At 41.1% G+C, this 16331-nt stretch overlaps 1 protein-coding gene across 1 annotated transcript in view; it reads left to right on the top strand.

Moving 5' to 3' along the window:
* LOC147026045 (myelin and lymphocyte protein-like) overlaps positions 1-16331 on the top strand; it is a 53052-nt gene that overhangs the window by 32721 nt on the left and 4000 nt on the right. Inside the window, exon 2 of the mRNA XM_085881054.1 lies at positions 876-1046. Within this exon, the coding sequence (XP_085737180.1) occupies positions 876-1046 (171 nt within the window). The remainder of the gene's footprint in view (positions 1-875; positions 1047-16331) is intronic.

Raw genomic sequence — 16331 nt, 5'->3', positions numbered from 1 at the left:
GCCATTTTAGTTGTAAAAAAAAAAACCCAGTATCGAACACGTCCTCAAGCATTTCTCGGACATGCATGTACCGATGTTGTTCAAACTTGGCACACAGATAATGAATGATGGCTTACATAAGCATTTTATTTTTTTTGGAGATCAGATCCAAGATGGCTGACTGGTGGCCATTTCGTTACTTAAATATGTCCCCAACTATTTCTCAGACATGCATGGTCGATTTTATTCAAACTTTGTATAAGCACAGTACATGATGGCATACACGTGTTTCTCACTTTATTTTGCGATCTGATCAAAGATGGTGGACTGGTGGCCATTTTAGCTGTACATAAATATGGGCTCGCCCTTTTACTCCGTACAGCAAAATTACTAAAGCAATGGGGTCAATGACATTTTATGTCTTTCTTTACTTGTTTTCTCAAATTATTATTTTAGTCAATGTTTATAGTTTGATTCGCAAAACGTTTATGAAAAAAACCAAAACTGACAAGTGCACAGGATGGCTACAAAGCGGGGGAGCAGTATATTTTGAATGTTCTTTTCAGCTGCAACAGCAGATAGCACAAATGACATGCTGAGGAAGATGCCTCAGAGGACATGGCAATGCTTTCAAGTGTGTTTGGATAACGGCGGGGATCATACAGACAAATATAACTGAATGTTATCGAATTGATCCCCCACTTTGTGGCCACCCTGTATGAAAACAATGTTTCCAAATAAGTGTTGAAAACAAAAATACACTTTACCCATCAATTGACCATTCATTTAGTGAAGATCATGCAATTTAATAATGGCATTTTGAGATTGCATTGCCTCTGTAATCTATTTCTTTTTTTCTTCTCCGAAGCATACTAAGTCACATTCCTACATTCCAGATTTTGGGTGCAATCACATTGATTCTCATCGCCGCATCTGAAGTTCCAAACCCGCTTCTGCAGGGATGGGTCATTTTTGTTGCAGCCCTGTTTTGCATCTGCTCTTTTCTGCAGTTCATCTTGTATGTGACTCGAGTTCCAGAAAGTATTGCTGAAGACTGGCTGTTAAAGGTGAGTGACGTGTTATGTTATCTTTTTTCTTTTGGTGTTATTATAAATGTTTCAGACTCTTCTATAGACCATCGTGGATACTGGCACTACTGGGGGTGCTGTTGGGCTGCGTTCATAGGGTGTGCTGGCAACAATTGCCTACTCTCTGTGAAAGGCATCATGCGATCTTTAACATCGACCAGAAATCAATGCTGGCGGAAAGGTCTCCAGCTTAATATTGTCTTGAATGGACGATTGTGCACTCATTGACGCAATGCACTGCCTGCAAAACATCAATCAGAAGTTGAAAGTCAAGTAAAAACTTAATTCCAGGTCTTATGGCTCAAAGACAGGTGTCAGACTGTGGTGCTCTCTATGCCTGTTAACGCTTCTCAAACCCACCCTTCTTACTTGCAAATTACACTCTTTCTGTCTCTCCTATTTTTTCCCCCCCTATTTGTTCATCCACTTGTTTGCTTTTCTGGTTGTTTCCCCACCACCCTGCTATCAGTGTGTTACCCTTTGATTTTTTTTTGTCACTTTAATCCTTCAAGAGCCGAGATTTTATAGACAATTATTTTTTTAGCTAACATATGTATCAACTTCTTTAATTAACGCCGAACTGTTAATAAACTGGAAATTGTCTCTATTAATCGACTTGATTGTAAATAGGATAGCTCACTTCATTGGTAAAACATGTTATAACTTCCATTATCGGTGTCCAACATGATATCTTTCCAGAATGAGTGTTTATTTAGATTTATCCCAGCCTGGAATCAAACCGGATGAGAAACATTTCAACATAAGGTGAAATAATCAGCAAAATAACAATAACATTTTCCGAGACTTATCGGAGTCATTAAGGTAAACCAACAAGATAATGGGATGCAAAACACACTGCCTTTTTACCGGCTGATTTCCACCAAAGAGCTGATGAGGGAATTCCAGGAAGAGCTCAGCACTTCTCGCGTACATAAGGGACACCAGCCAGCCAGGCATATAGACTTTTCATTGCCCCGGGTAGAGCTTTATAGGTCGAATGGTATATGACAAACTGGCTATGTCTGCAGAGATGCAGTCCTGACCGTTTTGAGATTTAGGACCCCTATCCATTGTTGAAACAGGAATATCAACATCTCCAGAGTTGAGCAAATAGGATGAAAAACCAGACCGGTAAGTCGGGATCAGACAATTGGGAAAGAGAAACGAGTTGATATCAGCAGTATTAAGGATACCATGACTTTGCTTATGGTTGGAAGCAGACCAACTGGTCTGTCGTTGAACAGATCATTTTTTATTGTAGCTTTTTTGTAAAAAGGGTCAACTTTCATCTTTCAACCAGAAGGCAGGGAGTCTTCATTGAAGGATGTGCTGAAGAGAGAGAGAAAGAGAAAGGTAGATGCGGGACGAGGTCAGTGGAGAAGGATTTTGAGAATTTGGGCTGATATTGTCTACCTGTTTGTCGAAGCAATGGCAATTCCATTGTGAAATGTCTGTATTTGGTGAAGGAGGACGAGATTGGGACCATACTCTGTGCAGAGCGTTGGTGCTGCTTAAGCAGTCTCCTTGGCTATTGGGTACAATCCTGGACGGGTCGCCACTCCGACGCAGTATACCAGCATGCTGGCACTCATTTTGCCAACCTCGGAAGGATGACAGGCCGAGTTAACCCCACCTGGTATTAATTCAACAGCTGAGCAGGATTTGAACTCATGACCCAAGGATCCAAAGCCCACCACCCTAACCATTAAGCCAACACCAGGCATATTTGGTGAAGCTTAATGATCATCTACTAGCTTTATATTCCACAGAAAAAACAAACATTTGTCTTTGGCTTAATATCCTCAATATATTTACTGCTCTGAGAGGAAAACAGCAGGTTGTCTGATGAAACCAATAATCAGAGTAGGATCTCATAAATAGGATTCAGTGTTTGGTCTTATGGAGGAGCAAGAACACAGAACAGATGAGGGCATAACAGAATGAAAACAACAGCAGTTCGAGAGGGAATTGTGGGGGGGACGACTACGACGACGATGACAGACCAATAGCAAGGCAGAGGGGCAAGACAGAGGGAGACTTGAGGAAATAAGGGATGTGGGGAAGAATGAGGACAAGGGGAGGACACAGAGAGTGGACAAGATGAATACAGCCATAAACTCTTTATCACACAAGTATAAAGATAAACTACAAACCCAGGAAGAGGCTGGATTGGAGAGGGTTAATAGGGTTAGAAAAGATCATGGTTGTGGATTGGGAGGGGGGTGGAGGTGATCTGAAATGGTAATGAACAGCTGTTTAGAAGCCTTGGAGCAAAGAATTGAAGAGATTGAAGAAGTTTGTTCCACAGGTGGAGAAAAAGAGAAACAAATGAGTGAAGGTGAGCAGCGAGTCTGGATTTTGTGAGTTTCACCAAAAGGGGGTTCCTGGCAGATCATGTGTGGTTGCGGAAACTCAGGGGGTTGGGGAGGGTGCTAAAGCATGGAAATGGCAGAAGGTGTAAGACCAGAAAGGAGGCAGTGGAAGATAGAGACCACCAACCTGTCTGCGATGTGAAATTTATTGGCCCAGCAATAAATCGGCATCATCGTGGTTGTTCTGCAAGTTGACACTCTTTGAGTATGCTCTGGATTTGGTGATACTTTTTATGATGGAGGCATTGAGTGTTTAGTCTTAGTGTCCATGATGTCCTACTTTTTGAAAAACAAGTCCAAAATTTTTCAATGGCCTTCAAACCCAGGACCTCTTGCACCCAAAGCAAGAATCATACCTCAAGACCACCAAGCCACATCGTAAATTTTTGTCTGAACATGAATGTTCATTTTTTTTGTAAATTTTTCTTTGAGCATAAATGTTCACTTTTTTTGTCTGAATGGTTGTCAAATTTTATCACCCACATTTGTAATCTGTTCCAGATCTATTACGATGACATTTACCATTCGATTACGACCTCAAGAAAAGAAAAGACAAAAAAAAAAGAGGTAATTTTCCCTTATGGATGCTGTTTCATTGCAAAACTAGAAGGGCACTTGGTAGAGCGCATACCTCCGCCACACAATGCCTGATCCAAGAGAACATCGCGGGCCCAATACATTTTTGAAATACCATGCGGTACAGTACTATATCGTTTTTGGCCCGATCTCTCAATGGTGAAGAATGACTATAAAAATTAAATAATTTTTGTATCCACATACAGATTCAGATCTCACCAAAATCAAATCGATTCGTCCTTGCCACACACCCAACATGCCCACCAAGTTTCGTCCGAATCCGTTCACAACTTTTTGAGATCTCGTGCTACATATCCTTTTTGGCCCTTTTTCTCTCAATGGTGAAGAATCACTCTAAAAATTTTATTATTATAGTATCCGGATCCGGATCTTCACCAAAATCTAATCAGTTTGTCCTCGTCACACACCGAACCTGTCGACAAATTTTCATCCGAATCCGTGTACAACTTTGTGAGATATCCTGCACATAAAACAAACAGACAGAAAGGGGGTGAAAACATAACCTCCTTCACCTTCGGTTGTGGAGGTAATAATACATCTGTTTTCATTTTGAAGCAGAATTGTAAGTGCTACCAATTGCCTAATATTACGAGGTGGCAATACCTCATGGTGATCTCCAATGGCAGCCTTCTCGTTAAAGGAAGATTTTGCTCTTCGAGTCGAATTATTTATGAAGGATGTCTTTCTTTGCTATGACAGCCAAATTAGAGTGGCAGATCCCTGAGGAAGTGTGTGGCAGATGTCATAAAGAATTACAATCATATCACCAAGAAGTATTTGTTGTGTGATGCCAATACGGTGAAAATTCTCAAAAAGATATGACATGACCCAATACTTATTTTGCACGAGATCGAAAAGGGATGCTCAATTTGAAAAGAATAACAGCAGAATATTCAAAATGACTATTTGAATGCTTTGAGCATTTTCCTCGATGACAGGTGTTTTAACTTTTATGTTTAAACGGTTGCTTAACTTTGAAGGGACACCTGTTGTCACAGGTTCCGTTTCTTTGGAGTGAAATAAAGCACACATTATTTGTAATAGAAAAGAGTGATTCATTTTAAACATTGCAATGAATCATGAACAACATTCCAGCAGTGTATCGTGGGAGAGAAGTGTGGGAAGGGTAGATACTAGACAACAACAATGAAAGAGTCTTCACACGTGGCATAAAATAAGGAGAGAAAAATAAACCTTGGGTTGAAGAGACAAATATGGCAGGAGAGAGAAATACAGAGACGCAGACACAGGAGACACAGGAGAGACAGGAGAGAAAGTGAGTAAGGACAACGATGTCAGAATAAACTCCTGGTTAAGCTTTTTTGGAGGAAAGGCGGAGGTTTTGATTAAATGACTACAATCTTGCAAACACATTTCCATGTATAATTTTTTCTATCGAGTGCAGCCTGTGGCTGCTGGTTGCATCATTGGTTGGGACGCGGCTATGCCGCTGATGCAGTGTCCCCCTTACCAGTACACTGGTACTCATTTTGCCGACCTCGGAAGGATGACAGGCTGAGTCAACCTCCTGGTGTATTTTAATTCAGCAGCCAACGGGGCTTGAACTCAGGACCCTCGGATCCCAATCCGCCACCCTAACCACGAAACCAACACCAGGCTTCATGTATAATTAGCATGTCCCATAAACTTGGCAGCCCTACTAAGTCCAGGGAGATGGCCCTGATTTCATGTCCGGCATCGAGTACCTCCATCCATTGTTGGGAGAGCAGAAGCAGCATGTCCAGGGTAGAGTGACCTGGTCTGAAACCAAATTGATGATCGGAAATCAAGCCATTGGAGAAGAGGAAGGATTTAATATCTGAAGCATTGATGGATTCAATAACCTTGCTGATGATTGGGAGAAGGCTGATTAGTCTGTAGTTGCAAGGATCTGTTTTTGTACCTTTTTTATGCAGGGCGGTGATGTTTGCTGATTTCCAAGCAGATGGCAGATGACCTTGAGCAAATGAGAGGGTGAATAGAACAGAGAGAGGGTGAGCAAGAGCAGAGGAGCAGGTTTTTAGGACACATGGACTGATGCCATCTGCACCAGTTGCAGAATCTGAGTCGAGGTTTGACAGCAAGCTCTCCACTCTGTCAGAAGAAAAGGACACAGAGTCCAGGGACAGTTGGGTGTGACTGGGTAAGGTGGGTACAGAAAGCGATGGGTTTTGGACACAAGATTTAGATGTAAACACCGAGTTTTAGCATTCAGCCTTTTCACGTGCGGTATCGGCTGTGCAGCAATTTTGGGGTAAGGGAGGGGATGGAGGGGGAACAAACACCAGAAACAGATTTCATTAGACGCCACCAGGATTTGGAGGAGGGAGATAGGTTTGAGAGTTCTGAGCTTTATGGAAGGAACTGAGATTACCCTCAGTTGGGTTTGCTTTCCATGAGGCAAAGGCAAGTTGTTTTGGGACAACTGCCTCGCCACAAGCTTCGGTGAACCATGGACGAGAGAAAGCTTAGGCCAACTGAAGATGAGAGGGGATAAATTTGTGCATGAGGGAGAGTAAGTTTCTTTGAAAGAATTCCCAAGATGAGTTGATGTTGGAGAAAGTAGCCATGGGAGACCAGTTCTGGGCCGATAACATCCAGACTGCTACATAACATCAGCATGACCCCAATTAATGTACACGGGTGTTTAAAAAAACAAAAATTGTAGGCGGTATCAGGGTGCGGGGTGGGAGATGCAAAATCTCTATATAAACGTGTATCATGTAGCACCGCATCAAGGAGGGGGAGGGTATTACAAGTCCCCACCATTTTCAGCACAGTATTCCTGTCCCCATGTGTTTCAGTGCTGTGAGGTGTTTTGTATTATCAGCAGTAGGTATGTTGTTGCTTCATGCACATAAACCAGGTTTTTGTTTTTTTGGCCTAAACGCTGCCCAAATAAAGGTATGCATCAGAAGAATGTGTTGCATGCTTGGAACAAGATTGCCCATCAGGCAGGTACTCTGCTTGTATTTAAAAAATTGGCCTAAATTCAATGACTATTTTTTTTTAAAGGCGGTCAAAAAACATTATCACTGCACATCTAATATACAGCTATCGAGGAAGAGCATATACCTTCAGGGTGTTTATAAAGTTATTGTAAATTTAAACTTTAATACCATTAGATGTACATATGATTTGCTTGGTGTTGGCTTAATGGTTAGGGTGGTGGGTTTGGGATCCTTGGATCCTGAGTTCAAATCCCACTCGGCTGTTGAATTAATACCAGGTGGGGTTGGTTCTGCCTGTCATCCTTCCGAGGTCGGCAAAATGAGTGCTAACTTGCCGGTATCCTGTGTCGGAGTGGCTACCTGTCCAGGATTGTACCAAATAGCCAAGGAGACTGCTTTAGCAGCACCAACGCTCTGTACAGAGTATGGTCCCAATGGATGGATAGATGGATGTACAGATGATGGAAGCTAACTGATGGAAATGATGATGGAAAATAAACGGAACATGAAAACGTAATTCATCAGGCTTTGTAAGTGTGAATATTGTTGTTAATGCTGTTGTTAAATCCACAACTCCCCTGGTCAACCACCACAATTACCACATTTGTTGTACAGAAAAACCTCAGAAAATCTGGCAACATTAAAAGACTCCAGAAATCAACATCTGTGTGATCTCAGGAAGTCATGCATCAATTGGTCCTTTCTTTCTTGAAGAAATAACAGTCAAAGGTGAACGTCACTTTACAATGTTGTCGAATTTCTGTCCCTCAACTACGTTGGTTAAATCCTTCACATATCATATTGTACCAGCAAGACGAGGCTCCCTTCCACTATTGTTTGAATGTGCGACGGATCTTCAATGATGTCTTCCCAGACAAGTGGATCAGTAGACGTGGACCAATTTATTGGCCACCTCATTCACATGACCTGTCCCTATGGGAATGCATTTTATGGAGCTATGTAAAACTGTTGTTCACTCATGAAAACCACATTCTTTGAATGAACTTAGGGTTACGATCACTTAATGAAACGGAAGACCAAGAAGGAACCCGAAGAAGTCAAGAGCAAAGATGGAGTCATTAGGAGGAATTACTCAGTAATTCATTCATGTAATTCATGAAATTACTCAGCAGCAACTGGAGAATGTTTTCAACAAGTTGGAAAATCAGAATGAATGATGCATCACGAAAGATGTCAGTTATGTTGAAGCCTAAAAGTTTGAATTGTATTGAGTAAAAACGTTATGACTTATGCTTTCACGTTCTATTTGTAATTTGCTTCCATCATGGGTACATCCAAAGTTATTAAAGTGTAAAGTTGTACAAGGACTTTATAAACACTCCATATAACAGACAAGATAAAACATTTATCGAAAGGTTGAATGTGCATCATCTCTCCTTTATCATAGAAATGCCTTGAGTACCAAATGTCCACGAGTGTTTATTGAAAACAAAATCGAACTAGAACAACACTCGGTATATGGAGTGCATACTGTTGCAGGCCGGGTATCGGCTGTGAGCACGACCACTAGGTGGAGCAGTAGGGTCGACTCTGCTGAACACCCGGAATTTAGATCGTACCTTTCGGAAAACTCCGAGGGTACAGGTCCTTTACCGGACCGTGAATCATCAATAATTCCACCACATGGTACAGGGTTATTTGCCCACCTTCAAAATACCTAGAGACCATGTGGCGAGCTACCGAGTATTCACACCCTTGACGGCACTCATATGGAATGAACCGTATGCGCGCTCGACCCATGCGTGACCCGAGTGGATGGTCACCGAGCTTCCGTCGGTCCCAAATGCACACCACTAAAGCAACAACAGCCATTCTAATTCCCCAACACGCACCATGTTAAACCAATAAAAAAAACACAAAAACGAGCTGATGCAATTAACAAATAGGGTATTTATTACCAGTAGGTGGGGAAGGAAGGAAGCACATAAGGGCAGAGTTATGATGACTAATCAGAGATGCAAGGCAAATAATGTACAGCGAAGGCACTTAACAATTTACTACTTACAGACGGGCCCACTGACACACACACACACACATACACACACACACACACACACACACACACACACACACACACACACACACACACACACACATACACGCACACACACACACACACACACACACACACACACACACACATACACGCACGCACACACATACACGCACGCACACACACACACACACACACACACACACACACACACACACACACACATACCCAGAAGGACATGGACCTGCCCACCTCGTGTGGTTTGGCTGACATGAGCGAACCAGGCCAGCGAGAGGCGATGATAGAACCAGGCACCAGCGAGAGGCGATCAGACTCCTGAACTCCGTTCAGCGCTCGTCCCAACAACCAAAACTCTCCTCTGTATCCCAAACTATCGAGAAGGCAGGAGGTTTCTCTGCCACTTCTCCAAGTCTTTGAGTTAAACGTCAAAGCGAAGACTGATAACTCCACACTCGTTGAACCTGCCCGTCAGATTGACCAGAACCTTGCCTGCTCGATGGTCATCAACTATCTCAAACTCTCCTCTCGGTCCGATCGCGCCGCCACCTTATTTACCCTTGTCCAGGGGGGGGGGTGGGGACGCCTCCTCCCTCCCCGCTTTCCCTCACTGGACGGTTTTGGCGCGCAAAATGCGCTCGTCGCCCTGTCATTGGCCAAAACGGGCGCCACGGCCGTTGATTGGACCGGGGGGGGGGGGGGCGTGATAGCCGTCGCTGCGGACCGCCCTCCCAAACAGGCAAAGGAACAGTATCCTGTGTGGACGCCGCCCACATACATGCTGTCACGCACATAGGCAATGGCGTCGGTCAGAGCGAGGTGAAGGTGAGGGTGATGCTGGTGTTGTTGCAGTTGATGCTGGTGGTGTAAAAATAAAAGAAAACCCTGACTATCAAAATAACTCCACAGCGCATGAACATTTAATTACCCATTAAACAAGGGAAAGGGAGCTATCTATCCACAATTAATTATCGAAATAACTGAGCTATAGGACCTGCATGTTGAGTGCTCATGGCTTCCAGATTCATGACAATACCTCCGCCAGGTTGAACAGTTTACGTTTTGTATCTTACTGATAGATCAGATCTGCATCGGGACTTTAAACAAATCTAATTCACCTGTTCTCATCACCTCCCCAACTCATCCACCATGTTTTGCCATAATCCATCCACAACTTTTTGAAATATCATGCTATACGGTATATCATTCTTGGCCCCATCTCTCAATTGTGAAGAATTACTTTAAAAATTAAAAAAATTCCCATATCCTCATCAAAATCAAATCAATTCGTCCAAGTCCATTACCTTTTCAGGTTTCGTGCTATATATTGTTCCGCCGATCACTCAATGGTGATGAATCACTTAAAAAGTTATTGGATCCACATCCACATCCAGATCCGGATCTTCACCAAAATCGAATCAATTTGTCCTTGTCACACACCCAACTTATCCACCAGGTTTTGTCCGAATGCGTCCATAACTTTTTGAGATATCCTGCTCAGAGACATTGGTGAAAACATAACCTCTGTCTGCCTTTGGTAGTAGAGGTAACTAGAATAAGATTTAATACTTTATTTATATATTTTGTACACAAAGTCTAGGCTCGTAGAAGGGTGATGAGATGGAAGATAAAACTGACAGTGAGGACAAAGTTGGACGCAATAAGGAAGGGAAAAACGAACGAATGTGAGAGAGAGAGAGACAGAGACAGAGACAGAGACAGAGAGAGAGAGAGAGAGAGAGAGAGAGAGAGAGAGAGAGAGAGAGAGAGAGAGAGAGAGAGAGAGAGAGAGAGAGAGAGAGAGAGAGAGAGAGAGAGAGAGAGAGAGAGAGAGAGAGAGAGAGAGAGAGAGAGAGAGAGAGAGAGAGAGAGAGAGAGAGAGAGAGAGAGAGAGAGAGAGAGACACAGAGACAGAGAGAGACAGAGACAGAGACAGAGACAGACAGACGAAGGAGGAAGAAGAAGAATCGAGGGAGCACAGGGACATGGAAGGAAAAAAGGGGAATCAATGAGTCAAGTGAAGAGAGGGGGAGAGGGTAAAGATCTTGCTATTTCAATCAATTTAATGCATCCAGTACAATAGCTCGAGGAGAAACGATAAACGAACTGAATATATCTCCATTGGTATTCAGGGCTTATTGAATATTCAGGGCTTGTACTACTCTTACTTTGACTTCCATTCTGCTTTGATTTCATAACTCAAATGAATATAAATAAAATATAATCATAATGCCACTGACCTGTCATTAGTTCACATTTAAAGCATGTAAGTACACATGTGCATTGTGGAATTATATTTAAATAATGGGTTTCAGGATGATATCATTACCCAGTGCATGTGCAGACCTTTGTATCGTTTTGAAAAAAAAAATGTAAATTTCCAAAAAATAATATAAACCATTCAAAACAGAAATCTTTCACTTTGATTTGTGCTTATATCATCAGTATTCACTGAATTTGTTATTATCCGCTTATTATGTTGATCATGGCAGAGTGCGATTATGGAAATAAAAAGCATCGATCTCATCTCACGGCATCCATTGTGCCAAAAATTGTATTGATAAAATATCAAGTAGGTACTGAAACTAGGCGTCGGCTTATTGTGCAGCCACCTGTTATCCACGGGTAGGGGCAAAAGAGTCGGAACAGGTTTTACCGTATCTATTGAACTGTCGAACCTTACATCATTGCATGTTATTCACTGATTTATCTATTTTATAACAATGACTGCGTACAACTGACTTTAAGGCAACTATTCTTCAGGACTACAAAACAAAATGATTTAATGTCTCCTGTGTGTACAGAAAGACCTTGCCCTTTTTAGCAGTATGTGTACTGAGGATTTCTGGAATTAAATAGTTCATTTATTGCAGATATCACTTATCTGAGATTTCATTATAATTTGAAATTCCATTGTTTTCATTACCAACTCCTAATATGATGCTTCTTTTTCACAAAAGGTTTGTGGATTTTTTTTTGTCATCCGAATAACTTTGTTTAAACTTGCATTAAACTGCAGTGCTTCACATCATTTTGTGATCAAGTTCAAACCTTCCGCCGTTTAACATCACGTATCGGGGTTCAAAATAAATAAAATAATTTGGAGGCTCTTTTTAAGTCTTTTTCCCAAAAATAAAATCACTTACTTGAAATTGTTTATGGGGGTGACTTTTCGGTTGGTTGGGGGTGGGGGGGGAGAGGAGTTTTTGTTGTTGGCTTTTGTTTTGTTTTCTACAATATTGAGCACACGATGGCACACTCAAACTCCATTGCACACATGTAATCACAATATAATATGGTGATTGATGGTTTAGTAACAGCCGCACCACACTACAAGAATAAATTCTAGTTGCTCTTCACTCATTATTATCATCTCCATCATCCATCCTCAGTATCCATCATCCCATAAATTCTAATCGCTCTTCGCTCATCATCTCCATCATCCATCCTCCATCATGTTGGCTGGCTTAAAATCCTGGTCTTGAGTTTGAGCCCCTGTTTTTTTACCGTTGAAGTTACACCAGGTGGGTTGACTCAGCCTGTCGTCCTTCCAAGGTTGGCAAAAATGAATACCAGCTTACTGGCAACAGGGGGCACTGCATCAGTGGCACAGCCACACCTCTATGAAATGATGCATCCAGGCAGCCACAGGCTGCATACAAAACAACATCATCATCATCATCATCATCAGGATATTAACCTGGGATAGTAAGGTGTAATTCAGGAAATATTTTTTAAATTAGCCAGGAAAGAGGAATTCAAACACTGTCACACCTCAGTATCCAATGGAGATGATATGACATTAACTACAGTATTATTACCAGCATACCATTAATTTTTATTGCACAGTATACAAGGTCAAGGCTCATGGAAGAGCTACAACATAGAACATATCAGGATGTGACAGAATAAAAGGAACAGTAGAGAGAGAGATGGGCAAACATCAACAGCAGGGTTGAAGGACAAAATAGAGGGAGACTTGGGCAAATAAGGGATGTGGGGAATAATGAGGACTAAGTGGGGAATGCATGGATGGACAAAATGGATAAATAAGCAAACTTTCAGGAAGGAAAACCTGGAAATTTGGAAGGAGGTGGGTTTGGTGGGTGGTAACGGGTGTAGAAAAGGTCATGGTTTTTAATGGGAGACAATCTGAGATGGCAGTGAATAGCTGTCTTGAAGACCTGAAGGAAAGAATGAGATTGAACAGAGTGGAAGTTGATTCCAAAGGTGGGGGAAAAAAAAGAGGAACAAATGATTTCACCAGAAGGGGTTGATGGTGGACCATATACGCCCTGCAGAAGCCACGGGGGGGGGGGGGTTAGACAAAATGCAGAAAGACAGAGGATGCAAGACCAGAAACGAGGTGGGAGAAGACAGAGACCACCGACCTGTCTGTGATGGGAAGGTGATAGGCCCATAGACTCAGCTTCATCGCGGGAAATTCAAATAATCTTGAAGGCCTTGGCTTCCATGGTGTCAAACTGAGCAGGGTGTGAGGCAGGGGCGCCAGTCCAAATGGGAGAGCATTACTCCATCAAGCTGTGGATGAAGGCCTTGTAGTAGTTGGCGGCTGGCTTTGGAGGCCAACTTTGAATTGTAGTTTGTCCAAGAAAGATCATAACTGAAAGTGAGATCCAGGAGTTTGAGTGACTGATCTTCCTCAAGAGGAACCTTAAATGAGTAGATAGGAGAGTTTGCCATACCCCACTTTCGGAGAGTGAGGGTTAGGGTTAGAGTTAGGTCCCTTACAATTGGCTTGTTCTTGTTCACCACCGATTATTGTGACAAAGTGATCCATGTTTATGGCCAACGTGCCCAACGAATAACAGCCTGTGCATAGTTTGTGTGCATATAGCACACACGTGTCAACTTGTAAACAACATTAACATCACTTATCAAAACACACGTGCAGCTGGTATGCTCCATTGTGCAGTCATGCTGGGCCGAATGGCCTCCTCCAGCTGCGTTTTGAAGTTCTTTGTAAGGGAGCTCCCAAACTATCAGTCACAGATACAACGTGTAGATTCCCCAAGGACTCTAACAATGTCAAAAGCACACCACACCGAGAGGAATCGACCACCGTCTGCATGAACGATGTCCATGATAAACGTAAAAGGAAGATGGCAGTTGTCAGTCGTAATTTTATAACAGTCAGACATTGTAAATTTAGCTTGGAAGCTGTTTAATTTCATCATTGAAATTTCGTGATATTGCAAGATGAGGGGATGTTTAATCGTATGACTTTTGTTGGCAAGAATGTAACCTTTATAATAATGAGTTTCATTTCAAGGAACTTCAACACAGGAGGTTTTTTACTCAAGTTTTCATTGTTTTGATAAGCAGAAGTTTAAGGATGCTGTTAATTTTATTTTATTTAACACTTTTGTGTCTTTTGTGGGAAAATGTTTCAACAGGTTAAGGGTATTCCCATGGTTGGGAATTGCTGTCTCCTACTAGTGGACATTTTCCTTATTTTCTGTGAATTTTCATTCATGCAGAAACTTCAGAAGGAGAAAAAAATTCGGATTAGCTAAAATATTATCTCATACATGTTGTTATATAGATGATATTTGTGTGGTTAACTATAATTTTTTGAAATAGGCAGCTACACAAGATTTATCCAGATAGCCTGATTGAAACAGGAGTGGTAATGATTGTAGAGTTGCTGCATATCTGGATGTGTTGATTAGAGTTGGACAGAATAGTTTTCGTACAAGTGTATATCATAAAGTTGATGATTTCAGTTTCCCAGTAGTCTTGTATACCTTTTCAGGTCGCAATGTACCAATTAAAATGGGTTACAATATCTTTTCATCTCAGATACTTAGATTTGAAAGAATTTGTTCAGTAAAGGATGATTTTGTGGAATGTGCTGAGAAGGTTTTTCCATTGTATTAAACAGGGGATGTTTGGCTGATTGTTTCATCAGGTCTTGTGAGAATGTCTTTAGACTCCATTGTCACCTGTTATTTAAGTTTGGTTGGTTTTCATGTAAAGAAGTTCCTATTGCATATGATATAATAATAATAAATTAATTACTTTAGTGAGGTTAATTCCTTCATTAATATTATTGATTAAACATATATATATATATATATATATACATATATATATATATATATATATATATATATATATATATATATATATATATATATATATATATATATATATATATATATATGAAGACCGCAAGGGGAAAACCAGAGATGTCACTTTTTATAAATTTCAGGGTTATTGCACCTGCCAATAGTTGGCAACATAAGGTTTCCTCTCACAATATTACTTTAACAAATAACCAGGGGTGTCACATAATTTATATGGTATAACGTTTATCCGTGCAATGAAAAAACAAGTGTTGTCAAAGCTGAACAAGTAGAAACCCAGAGTTGTCAGTACTTTACTCCTGGTTATCTCCCTTTCATTCATGTTAACTGTTCCACCATAATATTCAGAGTTGAGAAACTAAAAAATGAAAGGTTGTAAAACTTTCACAGCATAAACTCTGAGCACAACAATGGCCTATTTGGTTATATCATGGACTCCGTAGTTGGTGCATATCGTGGTTCAAGCCTGGTCAAACCTTTATTGTGACTTTTATGGGACCCATGCCGTGGCTTAATGGTTAGCGCGTCTGAGTACCCATCCTCATTCGATGTACCCACCACCCAATCAACCTGCTTCGGTATATGAGGGAGTCACATGAGGTGACTTCGGCTATCACGGGGGTGGTTTATCCTTGGTTTCCTCCCGGTTTTCCATCATATTAAGTAGTACGGATTAAGAAATGGAGAATCCGTCATCATATAAGCGAAATACCCTTGAGTATGGCGTTGAACACCAATCAAACAAAAAAACAATGACCGTTTAATGTTGAAAAAAATAATCTGTGATCACCAAAGTCATGTAATGTATGCAAATAACCAACAAGCATGAATTTGCTACACATCCTGGGTTAAAATTGCATGGCTATTATTAAACAAGGGAATAACCAGTGATGTCAGTTTGCAACATTGATTCGTTCTTTGCTCTTAAATCAAATAACACAGAAGCTTGGCAAATGCTACATGCTTAATTTGATTGGCCAATGATCACTCTTCCTTTTACTGGAAAAGAAATCTATATGACAGTTATTAAACAGTCCACCAAAGTCTTGAAACTTTGTTTTTCAGTTTCTTCAAAATTGACTTATCCTGGCATCTCTGGTTTTCCCCTTGTGGTCTTCATATATAAAATAGTGGACGTATTCAGATGAAAATACAATAAAATGAATAAATATTATTTATAAAATATATTATAACTAAGTATT

The sequence above is a fragment of the Eptatretus burgeri genome, chromosome 5 (assembly GCF_056783735.1).
Source record: "Eptatretus burgeri isolate ZD-2024b chromosome 5, Ebu_testis_v1, whole genome shotgun sequence".
Lineage (NCBI taxonomy): Eukaryota > Metazoa > Chordata > Myxini > Myxiniformes > Myxinidae > Eptatretus > Eptatretus burgeri.
Note: the sequence above shows the minus strand (reverse complement) of the source record. Positions and strands in the feature narration are given on the sequence as shown.